This window comes from Cuculus canorus, chromosome 2 (assembly GCF_017976375.1).
Source record: "Cuculus canorus isolate bCucCan1 chromosome 2, bCucCan1.pri, whole genome shotgun sequence".
Taxonomy (NCBI): Eukaryota; Metazoa; Chordata; class Aves; order Cuculiformes; family Cuculidae; genus Cuculus; species Cuculus canorus.
In genome coordinates this window covers 160,450,628-160,475,060 of record NC_071402.1, presented here as the reverse complement: position 1 = coordinate 160,475,060, position 24,433 = coordinate 160,450,628, and the positions used below count along the sequence as shown (strand labels likewise).

The 24,433-nt window shown below is 58.2% G+C and overlaps 1 protein-coding gene across 2 annotated transcripts in view; it reads right to left on the bottom strand.

Annotated features, from left to right (window-relative positions):
• Nucleotides 1-349: 349 nt before the first annotated feature.
• Nucleotides 350-24,433, bottom strand: part of MYO1G (myosin IG) — a 60,353-nt gene continuing 36,269 nt past the window's right edge. For both annotated transcript variants that reach the window (XM_054057234.1, XM_054057235.1), the window contains 12 exons: nt 22,127-22,297; nt 21,975-22,045; nt 19,010-19,084; nt 18,773-18,905; nt 17,265-17,431; nt 15,681-15,888; nt 9,828-10,051; nt 5,803-5,947; nt 5,611-5,715; nt 3,614-3,727; nt 828-982; nt 350-758 (listed from right to left, as the gene is read on the bottom strand). In XM_054057234.1, the coding sequence (XP_053913209.1) occupies nt 602-758; nt 828-982; nt 3,614-3,727; nt 5,611-5,715; nt 5,803-5,947; nt 9,828-10,051; nt 15,681-15,888; nt 17,265-17,431; nt 18,773-18,905; nt 19,010-19,084; nt 21,975-22,045; nt 22,127-22,297 (1,725 nt within the window). In that variant the 3' untranslated portion in view covers nt 350-601. The remainder of the gene's footprint in view (nt 759-827; nt 983-3,613; nt 3,728-5,610; nt 5,716-5,802; nt 5,948-9,827; nt 10,052-15,680; nt 15,889-17,264; nt 17,432-18,772; nt 18,906-19,009; nt 19,085-21,974; nt 22,046-22,126; nt 22,298-24,433) is intronic.

The window sequence follows — 24,433 nt, the reverse complement described above, 5'->3', positions numbered from 1 at the left end:
GTCACACGGTGACAATGGGACACGGGGGATGGAGCAGTTGGAGGTCACACGGTGACAATGGGACCCCTGGAGGTGACGCAGTGACAATGGGACACGGGGGACGGAGCAGTCAGAGGTGACACAGTGACAATGGGACCCCTGGAGGTGACGCGGTGACAATGGGACACGGGGGATGGAGCGGTCGGAGGTGATGCGGTGACAATGGGACCCCTGGAGGTCACACGGTGACAACGGGACACGGGGGACAGAACGGTCGGAGGTGATGCGGTGACAATGGGACACGGGGGACGGAGCAGTCGGAGGTCACATGGTGACACTGAGACACGGGGGACGGAGCGGTCAGAGGTCACACGGTGACAATGGGACACGGGGGACGGAGCGGTTGGAGGTGATGCGGTGACAATGGGACCCCTGGAGGTCACACGGTGACAATGGGACACGGGGGATGGAGCGGTCGGAGGTCCCGCGGTGACAATGGGACCCCTGGAGGTGACGCGGTGACAATGGGACACAGGGGATGGAGCAGAAGCCATCGGAGTGGCCGAGGTGGGACCGCTGGTGGTGGTGGTGGTGGTGGTGGTGGTGGAGCAGCTCTTTCCCATCATTTTTCCGGCCAGAAAAGCACGAAACCATCGCGACTCTTCCCAAAATCGGGAGTGACCACATCCGGGCGGTTCTCCACCACCAACAGCCGCCGGCGGCCACGGAAGCTCAGTTGGATACAGTCGGAGACGCGGACTTGGAGTTCCCTCTTGGTCCTAGAAGATCTCAGCGTTAAGGAGGAGCTTCCGGAGGTCCCCGGAGGTCCCCGAGTGCCACCAACTCACGCTCGGCAGTGCTCCAGGAGGACCCCCACGAGTTCTCCGACGCGGTTATCCGACGGCGGAAACGTCTTATGGAGACAGACGGCCACGTCCTCCTGGTGCTCCGTGTGGAAGACCACCAACTGCGCCCGGCAGCTCGTCACGCTCAACGACGTCACCTGCGGGGACAACGGCATGGGGACAATGGGATGGGGATAGGGATAATGGGATGGGGATAGGGACAATGGGATGGGGACAATGGGAGAGGGATAGGGATAATGGGATAGGGACAATGGGATGGGGACAATGGGATGGGGACAATGGGATGGGGACAGTGATAATGGGACAGGGATAGGGGCAATGGGATGGGGACAATGGGATAGGGACAATGGGATGGGGACAGGGATAGGGACAATGGGATGGGGACAATGGGATGGGGACAATGGGATAGGGACAATGGGAGAGGGACAATGGGATGGGGACAATGGGATGGGGACAATGGGATAATGGGATAGGGACAATGGGATAGCGACAGGGATAGGGACAATGGGATAGGGACAATGGGATAGGGATGGGGACAACGGGATGGGGACAACGGGATGGGGACAATGGGAGAGGGACAATGGGATGGGGATAGGGATAATGGGATAGGGATGGGGACAATGGGATGGGGATAGGGATAATGGGATGGGGACAATGGGATGGGGACAATGGGATAGGGATAGGGATAGGGACAATGGGATGGGGACAATGGGATGGGGACAATGGGATGGGGACAATGGGATAGGGACAGGGACAACGGGATGGGGACAATGGGATGGGGACAATGGGATAGGGATAGGGATAATGGGATGGGGACAACAGGATGGGGACAACAGGATGGGGACAATGGGATAGGGACAATGGGATAGGGATAGGGACAATGGGATAGGGATAGGGACAATGGGATGGGGACAATGGGATGGGGACAATGGAATAGGGCCAATGGGATAGGGACAATGGGATGGGGACAATGGGATGGGGACAATGGGATAGGGACAATGGGATGGGGACAATGGGATGCGGACAATGGGATAGGGACAATGGGATAGGGACAATGGGATAGGGACAGGGATAATGGGATAGGGATGGGGACAATGGGATAGGGACAGTGGGATAGGGATGGGGACAATGGGATAGGGACAGGGATAGGGACAATGGGATAGGGACAATGGGATGGGGACAATGGGATGCAGACAATGGGATAGGGATAGGGACAATGGGATGGGTACAATGGGATGGGGACAATGGGATGGGGACAATGGGATGGGGACAATGGGATAGGGATAGGGACAGGGATGGGGACAATGGGATATAGACAGGGATAGGGACAATGGGATGGGGACAGGGATAGGGATAATGGGATAGGGACAACGGGATAGGGACAACGGGGTGGGGACAATGAGATGGGGACAATGGGATGGGGACGGGGATAGGGACAGTGGAATAGGGACAATGAGATAGGGACAATGGGATGGGGACAGTGTGGAGGGCACAGCGCGGTGGCACCGGCACCGCCACAGAGGCGTGTGGGATAACAGGGATGGTGGGGAATGGATGGAGGTGGGGATAACGGGATAGGGATAACGGGATAGGGACAATGGGATAGGGACAGGGACAATGGGGATAGGGACAATGGGACAGGGACAATGGGACAGGGACAATGGGATAGGGACGGTGTGGCAGGGATGGTGTGGTGGGGATGGAACAGTGGGGACAGTACAGAGGGGACAGAGGGATGGGGACAGGACGGAGGGGACAACATGGCACGGACAGAGGGATGGGGACACTATGGAGAGGACAGTGTGGAGGGGACAGAGGGATGGGGACAGCACAGAGGGGATAGGACAGAGGGGATAGAGGGATGAGGACAGCACGGAGGGGACAGCATGGAATGAACAGAGGGATGGGGACAGTGTGGAGGGGGCAGTGTGGAGGGGGCAGAGGGATGGGGACAGTATGGAGAGGACAGAGGGATGGGGACAGGATGGAGGGGACAACACAGCATAGACAGAGGGATGGGGACAGTGTGGAGGGGACAGGACGGAGGGGACAGTGTGGAGGGGACAGAGCGATGGGGACAGCACAGAGGGGACAGTGTGGAGGGGGCAGTGTGGAGGGGACAGAGGGATGGGGACAGCACGGAGGGGACAGGACAGAGGGGACAGAGGGATGAGGGCAGTCTGGAGGGGACAGTATGGAGAGGACAGAGGGATGGGGACAGTCTGGAGGAGACAGTCTGGAGGGGACAGAAGGATGGGGACACTCTGGAGGGGACAGTATGGAGAGGACAGAGGGATGGGGACAGTCTGGAGGGGACAGGACGGAGGGGACAGTGTGGAGGGGACAGAGGGATGGGGACAGCACGGAGGGGACAGAGGGATGGGGACAGCACGGAGGGGACAGGACAGAATGGACAGAGGGGTGGGGACAGTGTGGAGGGGACAGCACGGAGGGAACAGAGGGATGGGGACAGTATGGTGGGGACAGGAGGAAGAGGACAGAGGGATGGGGACAGTGTGGAGGGGACAGAGGGATGGGGACAGTGTGGAGGGGACAGAGGGATGGGGACAGCACGGAGGGGACACCACGCCATGGTCAGTGTGACAGAAGGTTCTCCAAAGGTCCTTTGGATGGAGCGGCGCTGCCGACCCCTCCGTTCCCGCAGCCTCTCTCGGCTCTCCGGGCCGGGTCGGAGCCGGTGGCTTTGTCATCGTGTGTGTGTCCCCTCTCCCCCCTCTGGGGACAGCGCTGGGGTTGGGGACACTCACGGAGCTGAGGGGCAGCGCCCGCATCACGCGGTACTGCCGCCGCGGGTCCATCTTATAGAGGTGTTGGTCGGTCACCACGATGGCGCGGTCTCGGCTCTTCCCAAAGCGGTTGATCTGTCGGAGAAGAGACCCTTCCGTTGAGGGGACACATCCGGAATCACAGAGTCCCCAGGTTGGAAAGGACCCATTGGATCATGGAGTCCAACCATTCCTAACGCTCCATGAAACCATGGCCCTCAGCACTTCATCCACCGTTCCTTAAACACCTCCAGGGAAGGCGACTCCACCCCCTCCCTGGGCAGCTGTTCCGGTGCCGATGACTCTTTCCATGAAGAACCTTTTCCTGATATCCAACCTGACCCTCCCGTGGTGGAGCTTGAAGCCATTCCCTTGTCCTGTCCTCTGTCACTCTGGAGAAGAACCCAACACCCTCCTCTCCACAACCTCCTCTCAGGCAGCTGTAGAGCGCAATAAGGTCTCCCCTCAGCCTCCTCTTCTCCAGCTGAACACCCTCAGGTCCATCAGCCGCTCCTCATCAGACGTTCTCCAGCTCCTCACCAGCTTCGTTGCTCTTCTCTGGACACTCTCCAGAGCCTCAACATCCTTCTTGTGGTGAGGGGCCCAGAACTGAACACAGTATTCGAGGTGCGGTCTCACCAGTGCCGAGTACAGAGGGAGAATAACCTCCCTGGACCTGCTGGTGACCCCATTTCTGATCCAAGCCAAGATGCCATTGGCCTTCTTGGCCCCCTGGGCACACTGCTGGCTCATGGTCAGTTGGCTGTCAACCATCACCCCCAGGTCCTTCTCCTCCGTGCAGCTCTCCAGCCACTCTTCCCCCAGTCTGGAGCACTGCACAGGGTTGTTGTGCCCCAAGTGCAGCACCCGGCATTTGGCCTTGTTGAACCTCATCCCAGAATCATAGAATCATCAACTCACAAGGTTGGAAAGGACCCATTGGATCATGGAGTCCAACCATTCCCAACACTCCCTAAACCATGTCCCTCAGCACTTCATCCACCGTTCCTTAAACACCTCCAGGGAAGGCGACTCCACCCCCTCCCTGGGCAGCTGTTCCAGTGCCGATGACTCTTTCCATGAAGAACCTTTTCCTGATGTCCAGCCTGACCCTCCCCTGACGGAGCTTCAGGCCATTCCCTCTTGTCCTGTCCTCTGTCACTCTGGAGAAGAACCCAACACCCTCCTCTCCACAACCTCCTTTCAGGCAGTTGTAGAGCGCAATGATGTCTCCCCTCAGCCTCCTCTTCTCCAGCTGAACACCCCCAGGGCCCTCAGCCGCTCCTCATCAGATGTTCTCCAGCTCCTCACCAGCTTCGTTGCTCTTCTCTGGACACTCTCCAGAGCCTCAACATCCTTCTTGTGGTGAGGGGCCCAGAACTGAACACAGTACTCGAGGTGCGGTCTCACCAGTGCCGAGTACAGAGGGAGAATCCCCTCCCTGGACCTGCTGGTGACCCCATTTCTGATCCAAGCCAAGATGCCGTTGGCCTTCTTGGCCCCCTGGGCACACTGCTGGCTCATGGTCAGTTGGTTGTCAACCATCACCCCCAGGTCCTTCTCCTCCGTGCAGCTCTGCAGCCACTCTTCCCCCAGTCTGTAGCACTGCATAGGGTTGTTGTGCCCCAAGTGCAGGACCCGGCATTTGGCCTTGTTGAACCTCATCCCGTTGGTCTCATCCCAGCGGTCCATCCCGTTAAGACTCCTTTGGAGCCTCCCTACCCTCCAGCAGATCCACACTTCCACCCAGCTCAGTGTCACCTCCAAACTTGCTGAGGGTGCACTCAATGCCTTCATCCAGGTCATTGATGAAGACATTGGACAGAGCTGGACCAGCACCGAGCTCTGAGGAACCCCACTTGGAACTGTCCTCCAGCTGGAGGTAACTCCATTGACCACCACTCTCTGATGTCACCCTCACCAGAAGGCTGACATCGTGGTGGTGGTGGCCCAAAGAGGACCTCCCGGCCTTCCCTCACCTTGCGGACGTGGCAGGAGAAGAGGACGGAGTGGAAGTGCTCCTCATCCTGGAGGACCCGGAGGCGTCGGGCGAAGGGCAGCGCCAACGCCGCGTTCTCGTTGGGCTGCGGGTGGAGGGGACACCACGGGGTGGGCGGAGGTGGCACCTCGAAGGTGGAGGTGGCACCTCCAGATCCGCCCGTAGTCCGTACCGAGGACAGGTAATCCCGGATCCAAGCGCGTCGGCAGCCCCAGTCCTTCCGTAGACCTTCCAGGACCTCCATGGCGGCCACCTTGGCCCGGATCTGCCCCACTTCCGATGGAGGGATGTTCTTGATGATCTGCCGCGCTCGCCACCTGCGGTGGAAGGGGACACCGTCCGTATCCCAGGATGCCATCCGAAGGGTCGTCACCCCACGTTCCCACCTCGTGTCCCACATCCCCGTCCCGTGTCCACGTTCCCACCCCACGTCTCCGTCCCACAGCCGCGGTCCCACACCGCAATCCCGTTCCACGTCATCATCTCTGTCCCACATCTCCATCCCACATCCGCGTCTCCATCCCGGCTACACATCCGTGTCCCCGTCCCGCGTCACTGTCACCATCCCTTGTCCCTCTCCGCCATCGACGCTCCCACTCTATGTCCCCATTCCACGTTCTCCTCCCACATCTCCATCTCTCACCCACATCCCATGTCCATATCTCCATCCCATGTTCTCCTCCCACATCTCCATCTCTCACCCGCATCCCATATCCATATCTCCATCCCATGTTCTCCTCCCACATCTCCATCCTCATCCCACATCCCATCTCCATATCTCCATCCCACATTCTCCTCCCACATCTCCATCCCCATCCCACATCCCACGTCCATATCTCCATCCCACGTTCTCCTCCCACACCTCCATCCTCATCCCACATCCCATCTCCATATCTCCACCCCACGTTCTCCTCCCACATCCCCATCCCATGTCCACCTTCTCATTCCATATTCCCACCCCATGTCCCCATCCCACATCCCTGTCCCCAACTCACATCTTCATCCCATGTCCCAATCCCCCATTCCCATCCCATATCTCCACATCCATTCCCATCCCATATCTCCATCCTTACATCCATTCCCATCCCATATCTCCATCCTTACACCCATTCCCATCCCATATCTCCATCTCCACATCCATTCCCATCCCATATCTCCATCCTTACACCCATTCCCATCCCATATCTCCATCTCCACATCCATTCCCATCCCATATCTCCATCCCCACATCCATTCCCATCCCATATCTCCATCCCCACATCCATTCCCATCCATATCTCCATCTCCACATCCATTCCCATCCCATATCTCCACATCCATTCCCATCCCATATCTCCATCTCCACATCCATTCCCATCCCATATCTCCACATCCATTCCCATCCCATATCTCCACATCCATTCCCATCCCATATCTCCACATCCATTCCCATCCATATCTCCACATCCATTCCCATCCCATATCTCCACATCCATTCCCATCCCATATCTCCACATCCATTCCCATCCATATCTCCACATCCATTCCCATCCCATATCTCCACATCCATTCCCATCCCATATCTCCATCCCCACATCCATTCCCATCCCATATCTCCATCTCCACATCCATTCCCATCCCATATCTCCATCCCCACATCCATTCCCATCCCATATCTCCATCCCCACATCCATTCCCATCCCATATCTCCACATCCATTCCCATCCCATATCTCCATCCCCACACCCATTCCCATCCCATATCTCCATCTCCACATCCATTCCCATCCCATATCTCCATCCCCACGTCCATTCCCATCCCATATCTCCACATCCATTCCCATCCCATATCTCCATCCCCACATCCATTCCCATCCTATATCTCCATCCCCACATTCATTCCCATCCCATATCTCCACATCCATTCCCATCCCATATCTCCATCCCCACATCCATTCCCATCCCATATCTCCATCTCCACATCCATTCCCATCCCATATCTCCATCCCCACATCCATTCCCATCCCATATCTCCATCCCCACATCCATTCCCATCCCATATCTCCACATCCATTCCCATCCCATATCTCCATCCCCACACCCATTCCCATCCCATATCTCCATCTCCACATCCATTCCCATCCCATATCTCCATCCCCACGTCCATTCCCATCCCATATCTCCACATCCATTCCCATCCCATATCTCCATCCCCACATCCATTCCCATCCTATATCTCCATCCCCACATCCATTCCCATCCCATATCTCCACATCCATTCCCATCCCATATCTCCATCCCCACACCCATTCCCATCCCATATCTCCATCTCCACATCCATTCCCATCCCATATCTCCACATCCATTCCCATCCCATATCTCCATCCCCACACCCATTCCCATCCCATATCTCCATCCCCACATCCATTCCCATCCCATATCTCCACATCCATTCCCATCCCATATCTCCATCCCCACATCCATTCCCATCCCATATCTCCATCCCCACATCCATTCCCATCCCATATCTCCACATCCATTCCCATCCCATATCTCCATCCCCACACCCATTCCCATCCCATATCTCCATCCCCACATCCATTCCCATCCCATATCTCCATCCCCACATCCATTCCCATCCCATATCTCCATCTCCACATCCATTCCCATCCCATATCTCCATCCCCACATCCATTCCCATCCCATATCTCCATCCCACATCCATTCCCATCCCATATCTCCATCCCCACATCCATTCCCATCCCATATCTCCACATCCATTCCCATCCCATATCTCCATCCCCACATCCATTCCCATCCCGTATCTCCACATCCATTCCCATCCCATATCTCCATCCCACATCCATTCCCATCCCATATCTCCATCCCCACATCCATTCCCATCCCATATCTCCATCCCCACACCCATTCCCATCCCATATCTCCATCCCCACATCCATTCCCATCCCATATCTCCATCCCCACATCCATTCCCATCCATATCTCCACATCCATTCCCATCCCATATCTCCATCTCCACATCCATTCCCATCCCATATCTCCATCCCCACATCCATTCCCATCCCATATCTCCATCCCCACATCCATTCCCATCCCATATCTCCACATCCATTCCCATCCCATATCTCCATCCCCACATCCATTCCCATCCCATATCTCCATCCCCACATCCATTCCCATCCATATCTCCACATCCATTCCCATCCCATATCTCCATCCCCACATCCATTCCCATCCCATATCTCCATCCCCACATCCATTCCCATCCCATATCTCCATCCCCACGTCCATTCCCATCCCATATCTCCATCCCCACATCCATTCCCATCCCATATCTCCATCCCCACATCCATTCCCATCCCATATCTCCACACCCATTCCCATCCCACATCTCCATCCCCACACCCATTCCCATCCCATATCTCCACCTCCACATCCATTCCCATCCCATATCTCCATCCCCACACCCATTCCCATCCCATATCTCCACCTCCACATCCATTCCCATCCATATCTCCATCTCCACATCCATTCCCATCCCATATCTCCATCCCCACATCCATTCCCATCCCATATCTCCATCCCCACATCCATTCCCATCCCATATCTCCATCCCCACATCCATTCCCATCCCATATCTCCATCCCCACATCCATTCCCATCCCATATCTCCATCTCCACATCCATTCCCATCCCATATCTCCATCCCACATCCATTCCCATCCCATATCTCCACATCCATTCCCATCCCATATCTCCATCCCCACATCCATTCCCATCCCATATCTCCATCCCCACATCCATTCCCATCCCATATCTCCATCCCCACATCCATTCCCATCCCATATCTCCATCCCCACATCCATTCCCATCCCATATCTCCATCCCCACATCCATTCCCATCCCATATCTCCATCTCCACATCCATTCCCATCCCATATCTCCATCCCCACATCCATTCCCATCCCATATCTCCACATCCATTCCCATCCCATATCTCCATCTCCACATCCATTCCCATCCCATATCTCCATCCCCACATCCATTCCCATCCCATATCTCCATCCCCACATCCATTCCCATCCCATATCTCCATCCCCACATCCATTCCCATCCCATATCTCCATCCCCACGTCCCCACCACCCTCCCAGACCTTCTTCTCCTCCACCTCCATCCCAACGTCCCTTCGGAATATACCTCTGGAAGAGGCGCTGAATGACCTCCTGGAAGTTCTCCAGCACTGCCGGTGGTTCCGGCCAAGCCACGTTCTTCCCGTAATCCGGAAGGCTCCGGACAGCCCGGAAGCGGCAGAGGAGCTCCCGTAGGTAGGACCTCACCTTCTGCTTCTTGTAGAAGGCCATGATGGCATAGACGGCGCGAAGGGAACGGCACCGCCGCCGCGCCAGAGCGCCGCGCCACGCCTACGGAATACCGGGAGACGGGAATGGGACACCGGGATGGGGAGGGACCCAACCCATATATCCCATTGGGATATGGAGAGCTCTGACCCATAGATCCCATCGGGATATGGAGAGCTCTGACCCACAGATCCCATCGGGATATGGAGAGCTCCGACCCATAGATCCCATCGGGATATGGAGAGCTCCGACCCATAGATCCCATTGGGATATGGAGAGCTCTGACCCACAGATCCCATCGGGATATGGAGAGCTCCGACCCATAGATCCCATTGGGATATGGAGAGCTCTGACCCATAGATCCCATCGGGATATGGAGGGCTCTGACCCATAGATCCCATTGGGATATGGAGAGCTCCGACCCATAGATCCCATTGGGATATGGAGAGCTCTGACCCATAGATCCCATCGGGATATGGAGAGCTCCGACCCACAGATCCCATTGGGATATGGAGAGCTCTGACCCATAGATCCCATCGGGATATGGAGAGCTCTGACCCACAGATCCCATCGGGATATGGAGAGCTCTGACCCACAGATCCCATCGGGATATGGAGAGCTCTGACCCATAGATCCCATCGGGATATGGAGAGCTCTGACCCACAGATCCCATCGGGATATGGAGAGCTCTGACCCACAGATCCCATCGGGATATGGAGAGCTCTGACCCACAGATCCCATCGGGATATGGAGAGCTCCGACCCATAGATCCCATCGGGATATGGAGAGCTCTGACCCACAGATCCCATCGGGATATGGAGAGCTCCGACCCATAGATCCCATCGGGATATGGAGAGCTCTGACCCATAGATCCCATCGGGATATGGAGAGCTCCGACCCATAGATCCCATCGGGATATGGAGAGCTCTGACCCATAGATCCCATTGGGATATGGAGAGCTCTGACCCACAGATCCCATCGGGATATGGAGAGCTCCGACCCATAGATCCCATCGGGATATGGAGAGCTCTGACCCATAGATCCCATTGGGATATGGAGAGCTCTGACCCACAGATCCCATCGGGATATGGAGAGCTCCGACCCACAGATCCCATCGGGATATGGAGAGCTCCGACCCATAGATCCCATCGGGATATGGAGAGCTCCGACCCACAGATCCCATCGGGATATGGAGAGCTCTGACCCACAGATCCCATCGGGATATGGAGAGCTCTGACCCACAGATCCCATCGGGATATGGAGAGCTCTGACCCACAGATCCCATCGGGATATGGAGAGCTCTGACCCATAGATCCCATCGGGATATGGAGAGCTCTGACCCACAGATCCCATCGGGATATGGAGAGCTCTGACCCACAGATCCCATCGGGATATGGAGAGCTCTGACCCATAGATCCCATCGGGATATGGAGAGCTCTGACCCACAGATCCCATCGGGATATGGAGAGCTCTGACCCATAGATCCCATCGGGATATGGAGAGCTCTGACCCACAGATCCCATTGGGATATGGAGAGCTCTGACCCATAGATCCCATCGGGATATGGAGAGCTCCGACCCATAGATCCCATCGGGATATGGAGAGCTCTGACCCACAGATCCCATCGGGATATGGAGAGCTCCTCCACTCCACCCCACGTCCTCCACTCCACCCCACGTCCTCCATTCCACCCCACGTCCTCCACTCCACCCCACGTCCTCCACTCCACCCCACGTCCTCCACTCCACCCCACGTCCTCCACTCCATCCCACGTCCTCCATTCCATCCCACGTCCTCCACTCCACCCCACGTCCTCCACTCCATCCCACGTCCTCCATTCCATCCCACGTCCTCCACTCCACCCCACGTCCTCCATTCCACCCCACGTCCTCCACTCCACCCCACGTCCTCCACTCCATCCCACGTCCTCCACTCCACCCCACGTCCTCCATTCCACCCCACATCCTCCACTCCACCCCACGTCCTCCACTCCACCCCACGTCCTCCATTCCACCCCACGTCCTCCACTCCACCCCACGTCCTCCATTCCACCCCACGTCCTCCATTCCACCCCACGTCCTCCACTCCACCCCACGTCCTCCATTCCATCCCACGTCCTCCACTCCACCCCACGTCCTCCACCCCACCCCACGTCCTCCATTCCATCCCACGTCCTCCACTCCACCCCACGTCCTCCACTCCACCCCACGTCCTCCACTCCACCCCACGTCCTCCATTCCACCCCACGTCCTCCACTCCACCCCACGTCCTCCATTCCACCCCACGTCCTCCACTCCACCCCACGTCCTCCATTCCATCCCACGTCCTCCATTCCACCCCACGTCCTCCATTCCTCCCCACGTCCTCCACTCCACCCCACGTCCTCCATTCCACCCCACGTCCTCCACTCCACCCCACGTCCTCCACTCCATCCCACGTCCTCCATTCCTCCCCACGTCCTCCACTCCACCCCACGTCCTCCATTCCACCCCACGTCCTCCATTCCATCCCACGTCCTCCACTCCACCCCACGTCCTCCACTCCACCCCACGTCCTCCACTCCATCCCACGTCCTCCACTCCACCCCACGTCCTCCACTCCACCCCACGTCCTCCATTCCATCCCACGTCCTCCATTCCATCCCACGTCCTCCACTCCACCCCACGTCCTCCACTCCACCCCACGTCCTCCATTCCATCCCACGTCCTCCATTCCACCCCACGTCCTCCATTCCTCCCCACGTCCTCCATTCCATCCCACGTCCTCCACTCCACCCCACGTCCTCCACTCCACCCCACGTCCTCCACTCCATCCCACGTCCTCCACTCCACCCCACGTCCTCCACTCCACCCCACGTCCTCCATTCCACCCCACGTCCTCCACTCCACCCCACGTCCTCCACTCCATCCCACGTCCTCCACTCCATCCCACGTCCTCCACTCCACCCCACGTCCTCCACTCCATCCCACGTCCTCCACTCCACCCCACGTCCTCCATTCCACCCCACGTCCTCCATTCCACCCCACGTCCTCCACTCCACCCCACGTCCTCCATTCCACCCCACGTCCTCCATTCCATCCCACGTCCTCCATTCCACCCCACGTCCTCCATTCCACCCCACGTCCTCCACCCCACCCCACGTCCTCCACTCCATCCCACGTCCTCCATTCCACCCCACGTCCTCCACTCCACCCCACGTCCTCCACTCCACCCCACGTCCTCCACTCCATCCCACGTCCTCCACCCCACGTCCTCCATTCCACCCCACGTCCTCCACTCCACCCCACGTCCTCCACTCCACCCCACGTCCTCCACTCCATCCCATGTCCTCCACTCCACCCCACGTCCTCCATTCCACCCCACGTCCTCCATTCCACCCCATGTCCTCCACTCCACCCCACGTCCTCCACTCCATCCCACGTCCTCCACTCCACCCCACGTCCTCCATTCCACCCCACGTCCTCCACTCCACCCCACGTCCTCCATTCCACCCCACGTCCTCCACTCCACCCCACGTCCTCCACTCCATCCCACGTCCTCCACTCCATCCCACGTCCTCCATTCCACCCCACGTCCTCCACTCCACCCCACGTCCTCCATTCCATCCCACGTCCTCCACTCCACCCCACGTCCTCCATTCCACCCCACGTCCTCCACTCCACCCCACGTCCTCCATTCCATCCCACGTCCTCCATTCCATCCCACGTCCTCCACTCCACCCCACGTCCTCCATTCCACCCCATGTCCTCCACTCCACCCCACGTCCTCCACTCCACCCCACGTCCTCCATTCCACCCCACGTCCTCCATTCCATCCCACGTCCTCCACTCCATCCCACGTCCTCCACTCCACCCCACGTCCTCCATTCCACCCCACGTCCTCCACTCCACCCCACGTCCTCCACTCCACCCCACGTCCTCCACTCCATCCCACGTCCTCCACTCCACCCCACGTCCTCCATTCCACCCCACGTCCTCCACTCCACCCCACGTCCTCCACTCCACCCCACGTCCTCCACTCCACCCCACGTCCTCCACTCCACCCCACGTCCTCCACTCCATCCCACGTCCTCCACTCCATCCCACGTCCTCCATTCCACCCCACGTCCTCCATTCCACCCCACGTCCTCCACTCCACCCCACGTCCTCCATTCCACCCCACGTCCTCCACTCCACCCCACGTCCTCCACTCCACCCCACGTCCTCCACTCCATCCCACGTCCTCCACTCCATCCCACGTCCTCCATTCCATCCCACGTCCTCCACTCCACCCCACGTCCTCCACTCCACCCCACGTCCTCCATTCCACCCCACGTCCTCCACTCCACCCCACGTCCTCCACTCCATCCCACGTCCTCCACTCCATCCCACGTCCTCCATTCCACCCCACGTCCTCCATTCCACCCCACGTCCTCCACTCCACCCCACGTCCTCCATTCCACCCCACGTCCTCCACTCCACCCCACGTCCTCCACTCCACCCCACGTCCTCCACTCCATCCCACGTCCTCCACTCCATCCCACGTCCTCCACTCCATCCCACGTCCTCCACTCCACCCCACGTCCTCCACTCCATCCCACGTCCTCCACTCCACCCCACGTCCTCCACTCCATCCCACGTCCTCCACCCCATCCCACGTCCTCCATTCCATCCCACGTCCTCCATTCCACCCCACGTCCTCCACTCCATCCCACGTCCTCCACTCCACCCCACGTCCTCCACTCCACCCCACGTCCTCCATTCCACCCCACGTCCTCCACTCCACCCCACGTCCTCCACCCCACGTCCTCCATTCCACCCCACGTCCTCCACCTCATCCCACGTCCTCCACTCCACCCCACGTCCTCCATTCCATCCCACGTCCTCCACTCCACCCCACGTCCTCCATTCCATCCCACGTCCTCCACTCCACCCCACGTCCTCCATTCCACCCCACGTCCTCCACTCCACCCCACGTCCTCCATTCCATCCCACGTCCTCCACTCCACCCCACGTCCTCCACTCCACCCCACGTCCTCCACTCCACCCCACGTCCTCCATTCCACCCCACGTCCTCCACTCCACCCCACGTCCTCCACTCCACCCCACGTCCTCCATTCCACCCCACGTCCTCCATTCCACCCCACGTCCTCCACTCCATCCCACGTCCTCCACTCCACCCCACGTCCTCCACTCCATCCCACGTCCTCCACTCCACCCCACGTCCTCCATTCCACCCCACGTCCTCCACTCCACCCCACGTCCTCCACTCCACCCCACGTCCTCCATTCCATCCCACGTCCTCCACTCCACCCCACGTCCTCCACTCCACCCCACGTCCTCCATTCCATCCCACGTCCTCCATTCCACCCCACGTCCTCCACTCCACCCCACGTCCTCCACTCCATCCCACGTCCTCCACTCCACCCCACGTCCTCCATTCCACCCCACGTCCTCCACTCCACCCCACGTCCTCCACTCCACCCCACGTCCTCCTCTCCACCCCACGTCCTCCACTCCACCCCACGTCCTCCACTCCACCCCACGTCCTCCACTCCACCCCACGTCCTCCACTCCACCCCACGTCCTCCACTCCACCCCACGTCCTCCTCTCCACCCCACGTCCTCCACTCCACCCCACGTCCTCCACCCCATCCCAGGTCCCCTCCGGAGGTGTCCCCGTGTCCTCCCGCTGGAGGTCCTCCTCTCCGCACCTTCTGGAGGAGAAGGACGATGATGGGGATGAGGCGTTCCCTCTCCTTCTCCAGGTGGAAGAGGGTCCTCGGCGATCGGATGAAGATCTTGGTGTGACCATAGGCCACCTCCTCCTGGAGGCCGTGCTGCTCCACCAGGGCCACCGTGGCCTCGCGGTCGGTGGCCATCAGGTGGTTGGGCCACGTGTACTCGCAGGTCATCTTGTACCTGAGGGACACCGCCTGGTGGGGCTCAGGGGACACCTCGAGGAGGGGGACCTCCAGGGGGACCTCCAGGGGGACCTCAAGGTGGACCTCGAGGTGGACCTTGAGGTGGATCTCGAGGTGGACCTCAAGGTGGATCTCGAGGTGGATCTCGAGGTGGACCTCAAGGTGGACCTTAAGGTGGACCTCGAGGTGGATCTCGAGGTGGACCTCAATGTGGTGGACCTTAAGGTGGATATCAAGGTGGACCTCGAGGTGGACCTCAAGGTGGAACTCAAGGTAGTGGACCTCAAGGTGGATATTGAGGTGGACCTCAAGGTGTGTCTCGAGGTGGACCTCAAGGTGGATCTTGAAGTGAACCTCAAGGTGGACCTCGAGGTGGTGGACCTCAAGGTGGACCTCGAGGTGGTGGACCTTAAGGTGGATCTTGAGGTGGTGGACCTCAAGGTGGATATTGAGGTGGACCTCAATGTGGTGGACCTCAAGGTGGACCTCGAGGTGGACCTCAAGGAGGTGGACCTCAAGGTGGATCTTGAGGTGGACCTCGAGGTGGACCTCAATGTGGTGGACCTCGAGGTGGACCTCAAGGTGGACCTTAAGGTGGACCTCAAGATGGTGGATCTCAAGGTGGATCTCGAGGTAGAACTCAAGGTGGACCTCAAGGTTGTGAACCTCAAGGTGGACCTCAAGGTGGACCTTAAGGTGGTGGACCTCAATGTGGTGGACCTCAAGGTGGACCTCAAGGTGGTGGACCTCAAGGTGGACCTCAAGGTGGATCTTGAAGTGAACCTCAAGGTGGACCTCGTGGTGGTGGACCTCCAGGTGGATCTCGAGGTGGACCTTAAGGTGGTGGACCTCGAGGTGGACCTCAAGGTGGACCTTGAGGTGGTGGACCTTAAGGTGGATCTCGAGGTGGTGGACCTCAAGGTGGACCTCGAGGTGGGCCTTAAGGTGGTGGACCTTAAGGTGGTGGACCTCAAGGTGGAGGACCTCAAGGTGGATCTCGAGGTGGTGGACCTCAAGGTGGATCTCGAGGTCGACCTCAAGGTGGTGGACCTCAAGGCGGACCTCAAGGTGGATCTTGAAGTGAACCTCAAGGTGGACCTCAAGGTGGATCTCGAGGTGGACCCCAATGTGGTGGACCTTAAGGTGGACCTTGAGGTGGTGGACCTCAAGGTGGACCTCAAGGTGGTGGACCTCAAGGTGGATCTCGAGGTGGATCTTGAGGTGGACGTCGAGGTGGACCTCGAGGTGCACCTCAAGGTGGACCTCAAGGTGGAGGACCTCAAGGTGGACCTCGAGGTGCACCTCAAGGTGGACCTCAAGGAGGTGGACCTCGAGGTGGTCCTGGAGGCGGTGGAGGTGGCGGTGAGGCCGGACCTGCGGAGGAAGTGGTGGTAGAGCTGCCGGTGGGCGAATCCGGCGCGGCGGACGCGGATGTTCTCCAGGAGCCCCAAATAGGAGATCTGATGGCGACAACGGTCCTCCTGGAAGAGCGTCGGGGACTTCCGGTCGTTGGGTTTGATGCAACGGACGTAATAGGGCTCCTGCGGAGAAGGTGGAAGAGTGGACAACCTGGAGAAGGCTCCACGGAGCCCTCGGAGAACCTTCCAGGATGGAAAGAGACTCCTGAAGAGCAGAAGAGGACCTCCGGAGGGGCAGAGAAGGAACGAGAGGGACAGTTTGAAGCTGAAAGAAGGAGGTGGAGAGGAGATCTTGGGGTGAAGTTCTTCACGATGAAGGTGGAGAGGATCTGAGGTGGTGGAGAGGCTGTGGTGGCCCTTCCCCGGAGGTGTTGAAGGCCACGTGGGATGGGGCTTTGGAGAACCTTCTGCAGAGGGAGAGGTCCTCACCCAACGTCAGGAGTGGGACGCGATGGCCTTTGAGGTCCCTTCCAGCCCAGTCCATGGTTGGGTGATGGAGAGGTGACAGTGTGGGGACCCACCAGGATGGGCTGAAGGTGATGTGTCCACCTTCCATGGGGACCCACCAGGATGGGTTTGGGCCCTAGAGACCCACCAGGATGGACTGAGGCCATGAAGACCCACCAGGATGGGCTGAAGATGTTTCCATCAGCCCTGGAGACCCACCAGGATGGATTGAGGCCATGAAGACCCACCAGGATGGGCTGGAGATGTGTCCATCTGCCCTGGGGACCCACCAGGATGGATTAAGGCCATGGAGACCCACCAGGATGGATTGAGGCCATGAAGACCCACCAGGATGGGTTTGGGCCATGAAGACCCACCAGGATGGGCTGGAGATGATGTGTCCATCTGCCCTGGGGACCCACCAGGATGGATCGAGGCCATGAAGACCCACCAGGATGGACAGGAGATGATGTGTCCACCTGCCCTGGGGACCCACCAGGATGGATTGAGGCCATGAAGACCCACCAGGATGGACAGGAGATGATGTGTCCACCTGCCCTGGGGACCCACCAGGATGGATTGAGGCCATGGGGACCCACCAGGATGGATTGAGGCCATGAAGACCCACCAGGATGGGTTTGGGCCATGAAGACCCAGCAGGATGGGCTGGAGATGATGTGTCCATCTGCCCTGGGGACCCACCAGGATGGATTAAGGCCATGGAGACCCACCAGGATGGATTGAGGCCATGAAGACCCACCAGGATGGGCTGAAGATGTGTCCATCAGCCCTGGGGACCCACCAGGATGGGCTGAAGATGATGTGTCCACCTGACCTGGAGACTGAGGCCATGAAGACCCACCAGGATGGATTGAGGCCATGGAGACCCACCAGGATGGATTGAGGCCATGGAGACCCACCAGGATGGATTGAGGCCATGGAGACCCACCAGGATGGATTGAGGCCATGGAGACCCACCAGGATGGATTGGGGCCATGAAGACCCACCAGGTCCTACCTTGGAGGTGAGGTTCTCCACCAAAGCCACCATGGAGTTCTTGAAGAGCGTGCCGGTGGTCAGCGGCCGCTTGGTGACCTCGGTGACGCTCTGCTCGCCGTCCGGCCACATGGACCTCAGCACGGGGTCAACGCTGGAGGTGAAGTTGATGGAGATGTCACCAACCCGTGTCCTCCTCCGCTCCCACCCCACCGTGGGGACCACCACCACCACCACCACCCAAGCGGTGGTCCCAACCTGTTGTAGAAGAGCCGTTTGAAGTCCTGGAAGAGTGTGTCCTTGTTCTTCTCCAAGAAACCTTCCACCGAGTACCTGAGGGAGGAGGACATCACCCTGAGGTCCCCTCCCGACCGCTCTGCGGTGGTGGAGAGCCGTGGGACCTCCACCCTGGAGGGCTTCAGCATCTCAGCAGCTTTTCCTCCTGGTGGTGGCTCAGGGTCTTCTGAGGCCGCTCAGCTCCATGCAGAGGTGATGGGGGGCCCTGGAGGTGGCCCTCAAGACCCTCTCCATGGTCCTCCATGGTCTTCTATGGTCCTCTATGGTTCTCCATGGTACTCTATGGTCCTCTATGGTCCTCTATGGTCCTCTATGGTTCTCTATGGTACTCTATGGTCCTCTATGGTACTCTATGGTCCTCTATGGTACTCTATGGTCCTCTATGGTTCTCCATGGCCCTCAATGGTTCTCTATGGTTCCCTATGGTCCTCTATGGTCCTCTATGGTCCTCCATGGTCCTCTATGGTTCTCCATGGTTCTTTATGCTCCTCCATGGTTCTCCATGGTTCTCTATGGTCCTCCATGGTTCTCTATGGTTCTCTATGGTCCTCTATGGTTCTCCATGGCCCTCAATGGTTCTCTATGGTTCCCTATGGTCCTCTATGGTCCTCTATGGTCCTCCATGGTCTTCTATGGTCCTCCATGGTTCTCTATGGTCCTCTATGGTACTCTATGGTCCTCTATGGTTCTCTATAGTCCTCTATGGTTCTCTATAGTCCCCTATGGTCCTCTATGTTCCTCCATGGTTCTCCATGATTCTCTATGGACCTCAATGGTTCTCTATGGTTCTCTATGGTTCTCTATGGTTCTCTATGGTCCTCCATGGTCCTCTATAGTCCTCTATGGACCTCCATGGTCCTCTATGGTTCTCCATGGTTCTTTATGGTTCTCTATGCTCCTCCATGGTTCTTTATGGTCCTCTATGCTCCTCCACGGTTCTCCATGGTTCTCTATGGTCCTCCATGGTCCTCCATGGTCCTCTATGGTTCTCCATGGTTCTTTATGGTCCTCTATGCTCCTCCATGGTTCTCCATGGTTCTCTATGGTCCTCCACGGTTCTCTATGGTCCTCTATAGTCCTCTATGGTCCTCTATGGTTCTCTATGGTCCTCTATGGTCCTCCACGGTTCTCTATGATACTCTATGGTCCTCCATGGTTCTCTATGGTCCTCTATGGTCCTCCGTGGTCCTCCATGGTTCTCTATAGTCCTCGATGGTTCTCCATGTTCCTCCATGGTTCTCCATGATTCTCTATGGACCTCAATGGTTCTCTATGGTTCTTCATGGCCCTCAATGGTTCTCTATGGTCCCCCATGGTTCTCTATGGTTCTCTATGGTCCTCTATGGTTCTCTATGGTGCTCCATGGTCCTCTATGGTCCTCCATGGTTCTCTATGGTCCTCTATGTTCCTCCATGGTTCTCCATGATTCTCTATGGATCTCAATGGTTCTCTATGGTTCTCTATGGTTCTCCATGGTCTTCCATAGTCCTTTATAGTCCCCTATGGTCCTCCATGGCTCTCCAAGGCCTCCTGGTCCACCACAGCCCCCAAGAGCCCCTATTGCCCCCTGGTCCCCAGTGGCCCCTCCATGGTCTCCCAAAGCCTCCTAAGGTCCCTCAGCCTGATGGTCCCCCATCGCCCCAAACCGCCTCCCACTGTCCCTCGAGACCCCCCCCATGGTCCTCAATGGTTCTCTATGGTCCTCCATGGTTCTCTATGGCTCTCCATGGTTCTCTATGGCTCTCCATGGTTCTCCATGGTCCTCCATGGTTCCCTATGGTCCTCTATGGTCCTCTATGGTTCTCTATGGTCCTCAATGGTTCTCTATGGTCCTCCATGGTTCTCTATGGTTCTCTATGGTTCTCTATGGTCCTCCATGGCCCTCTATGGTTCTCTATGGTCCTCCATGGTCCTCAATGGTTCTCTATGGTTCTCCATGGTTCTCTATGGTCCTCCATGGTTCTCTATGGTCCCCCATGGTTCTCTATGGTTCTCTATGGTCCTCTATGGTTCTCTATGGTGCTCCATGGTCCTCTATGGTCCTCCATGGTTCTCCATGATTCTCTATGGACCTCAATGGTTCTCTATGGTTTTCTATGGTTCTCCATGGTCTTCCATAGTCCTTTATAGTCCTCTATGGTCCTCCATGGTCCTCCATGGTTCTCCAAGGCCTCCTGGTCCACCACAGCCCCCAAGAGCCCCTATTGCCCCCTGGTCCCCAGCGGCCCCTCCATGGTCTCCCAAAGCCTCCTAAGATTCCTCAACTTGATGCTCCCCATCGCCCCAAACCACCTCCCACCATCCCTCAAGACCCTCTCCATTGTCCTCTATGGTCCTCCATAGTCCTCTATGGTCCTCCATGGTTCTCTATGGACCTGTATGGTTCTCTATGGACCTCAATGGTCCTCTATGGTCCTCCATGGTCCTCCATGGTTCTCTATGGTTCCCTATGGTCCTCCATGGTTCTCTATGGTCCTCCATGGTTCTCTATGGTCCTCCATGGTTCTCCATGGTCCTCTATGGTTCTCTATGGTTCTCCATGGTTCTTTATGATCCTCTATGGTTCTCCATGGTCCTCTATGGTTCTCTATGGTCCTCTATGGATCTCCATGGTCCTCCATGGTTCTCTATGGTCCTCCATGGTTCTTTATAGTCCTCTATGGTCCTCCATGGTCCTCCATGGTTCTTTATGGTTCTCTATGGTTCTCCATGGTCCTCTACGGTTCTCCATGGCCCTCCATGGTCCTCTATGGTCCTCCATGATCCTCCATGTTCCTCCAAGGTCCTCCATGGTCAACCACAGCCCCCAGGAGCCCCTCTTCCCGCCGCTCCCGAGCATCTCCCCGCGGTTCTCCACTCCCTCCATGGTTCCCCACGGCCCCCGGTTGCCCCCCCCCCCCAACCCCCCCCCCCCCCCCCCCCTCACGTGACATCTCCAGCGTAGTGCTTGATGCGGAAGTCCCGGTGGAACTCCATGGTCTTATCGGTGGGACAGAGCTGGAGAACATCAAGAGGAGTCAATCCCCGGAGCTCTGGACCTCCTCCCTCCCTCCATCCCCCCCCCCCGCCCAGAAGAACCTTCCGGCTGCTGTAGTGGCGGTGGTGGCCCAGGCGGGTGTCCATGGAGGCCAAGAAGAGGTCATCGGTGATGGTCCCCGCGGCCAAGCAGGCCTCGTCCAGCAGAGCCAAGATGCCGCGGTGGGGCTGCTCCACCAGCTCCACGATGGCTTCGTTGCTGAAGTACTCCACCTACGAGGAGATACGGAGAGGACAACTACCAAGAGTTGTCCCCTTTGGAGCACCTCCGGGTGACCTCAAAACACCCAAACCTGCCCAGGGCAGGAGATGGGGTCCATCTCATGATCTACCAGGTGATGACCTCCATGGTCACCTGAGCTGTTGAGGTTCTGGCCAGGAGATGACCCCTCATGGTTCCTTCATGTTCTTTGTGTTCCACCAGAAGAAACCCACCCACCACGTCCTCTCTGAGCCCACCAAGATCTGTCAGAAGATGTCCCCTCATGGTCCCTTCATGCTCTTCGTGTTCCACCAGATGAAACCCACCCACCACGTCCCCTCTGAGCCCACCAAGATCTGCCAGAAGATGTCCCCATGTCCTCGTGTCCCTCACGCTCTCCCAGATGATGTCCCTGTGTCCCCGTGTCCCTCACGGTGTCCCCATGTCCCTCATGCTCTGCCAGGAGATGTCCCCTCATGGTCCCTCCATGCTCTTTGTGTTCCACCAGAAGAAACCCACCCACCACATCCTCTCTGAGCCCACCAAGATCTGCCAGGAGATAGTGTCCCCATGTCCTCTCATGGACCCTTCATGCTCTTTGTGTTCCACCAGAAGAAACCCACCCACCAAGTCCCATCTGAGCCCACCAAGATCTGCCAGGAGATGTCTCCATGTCCCCTCATGGTTCCTTCCTGCTCTTCATGTTCCACCAGATGAAACCCACCCACCACGTCCCCTCTGAGCCCACCAAGATCTGTCAGGAGATGCCACCCATGTCCCACCACCCCCAAAGCTCTGCCAGGAGATGTCCCCTCATGGTCCCTCCATGCTCTTTGTGTTCCACCAGAAGAAACCCACCCACCACGTCCTCTCTGAGCCCACCAAGATCTGCCAGGAGATGCCACCCATGTCCCCATGTCCCTTACGGTGTCCCCATGTCCCTCACGCTCTGCCAGGAGATGTCCCCTCATGGTCCCTTCATGCTCTTTGTGTTCCACCAGAAGAAACCCACCCACCACGTCCCTTCTGAGCCCACCAAGATCTGCCAGGAGATGTCCCCATGTCCTTGTGTCCCCACAGTGTCCCCATGTCCCAATGGTGTCCCCGTGTCCCTCACGCTCTCCCAGATGATGCCCCCATGTCCCTATGGTGTCCCTCACGGTGTCCCTATGGTGTCCCTCACGGTGTCCCTATGGTGTCCCCTTGGTGTCCCTCACTCTCTGCCAGGAGATGTCCCCATGTCCCTCATGATGTCCCCATGTCCCTATGTCCCCATGGTGTCCCTATGTCCCCATGATGTCCCCATGTCCCTATGTCCCCATGGTGTCCCCATGTCCCCATGATGTCCCCATGTCCCCATGGTGTCCCCATGGTGTCCCCATGTCCCCATGATGTCCCCATGTCCCCATGGTGTCCCCATGGTGTCCCCATGTCCCCATGGTGTCTCCATGTCCCCATGGTGTCCCTATGTCCCCATGATGTCCCCATGTCCCCATGGTGTCCCCATGTCCCCATGATGTCCCCATGTCCCCGTGGTGTCCCCGTGGTGTCCCTCACGCTGTGCTAGGTGATGTCCCCGTGTCCCTATGTCCCCATGTCCCCATGTCCCCATCATGTCCCCATGTCCCCATGTCCCCATGGTGTCCCCATGTCCCCCTGATGTCCCCATGTCCCCATGTCCCCATGGTGTCCCCATGATGTCCCCATGTCCCCATGATGTCCCCATGTCCCCATGGTGTCCCCATGCCCCCATGTCCCCATGGTGTCCCTATGTCCCCATGGTGTCCCCGTGTCCCCGTGGTGTCCCCTTGGTGTCCCTCACGCTGTGCCAGGCGATGTCCCCATGATGTCCCCATGTCCCCATGGTGTCCCTCATGGTGTCCCCGTGGTGTCCCCGTGGTGTCCCTCACGCTGTGCCAGGCGATGTCCCCATGTCCCCATGGTGTCCCCATGTCCCCGTGGTGTCCCCGTGGTGTCCCTCACGCTGTGCCAGGCGATGTCCCCATGTCCCCATGGTGTCCCCATGTCCCCGTGGTGTCCCCGCGGTGTCCCTCACGCTGTGCCAGGCGATGTCCCCATGATGTCCCCATGTCCCCATGGTGTCCCCATGGTGTCCCCATGTCCCCATGTCCCCGCGGTGTCCCCGT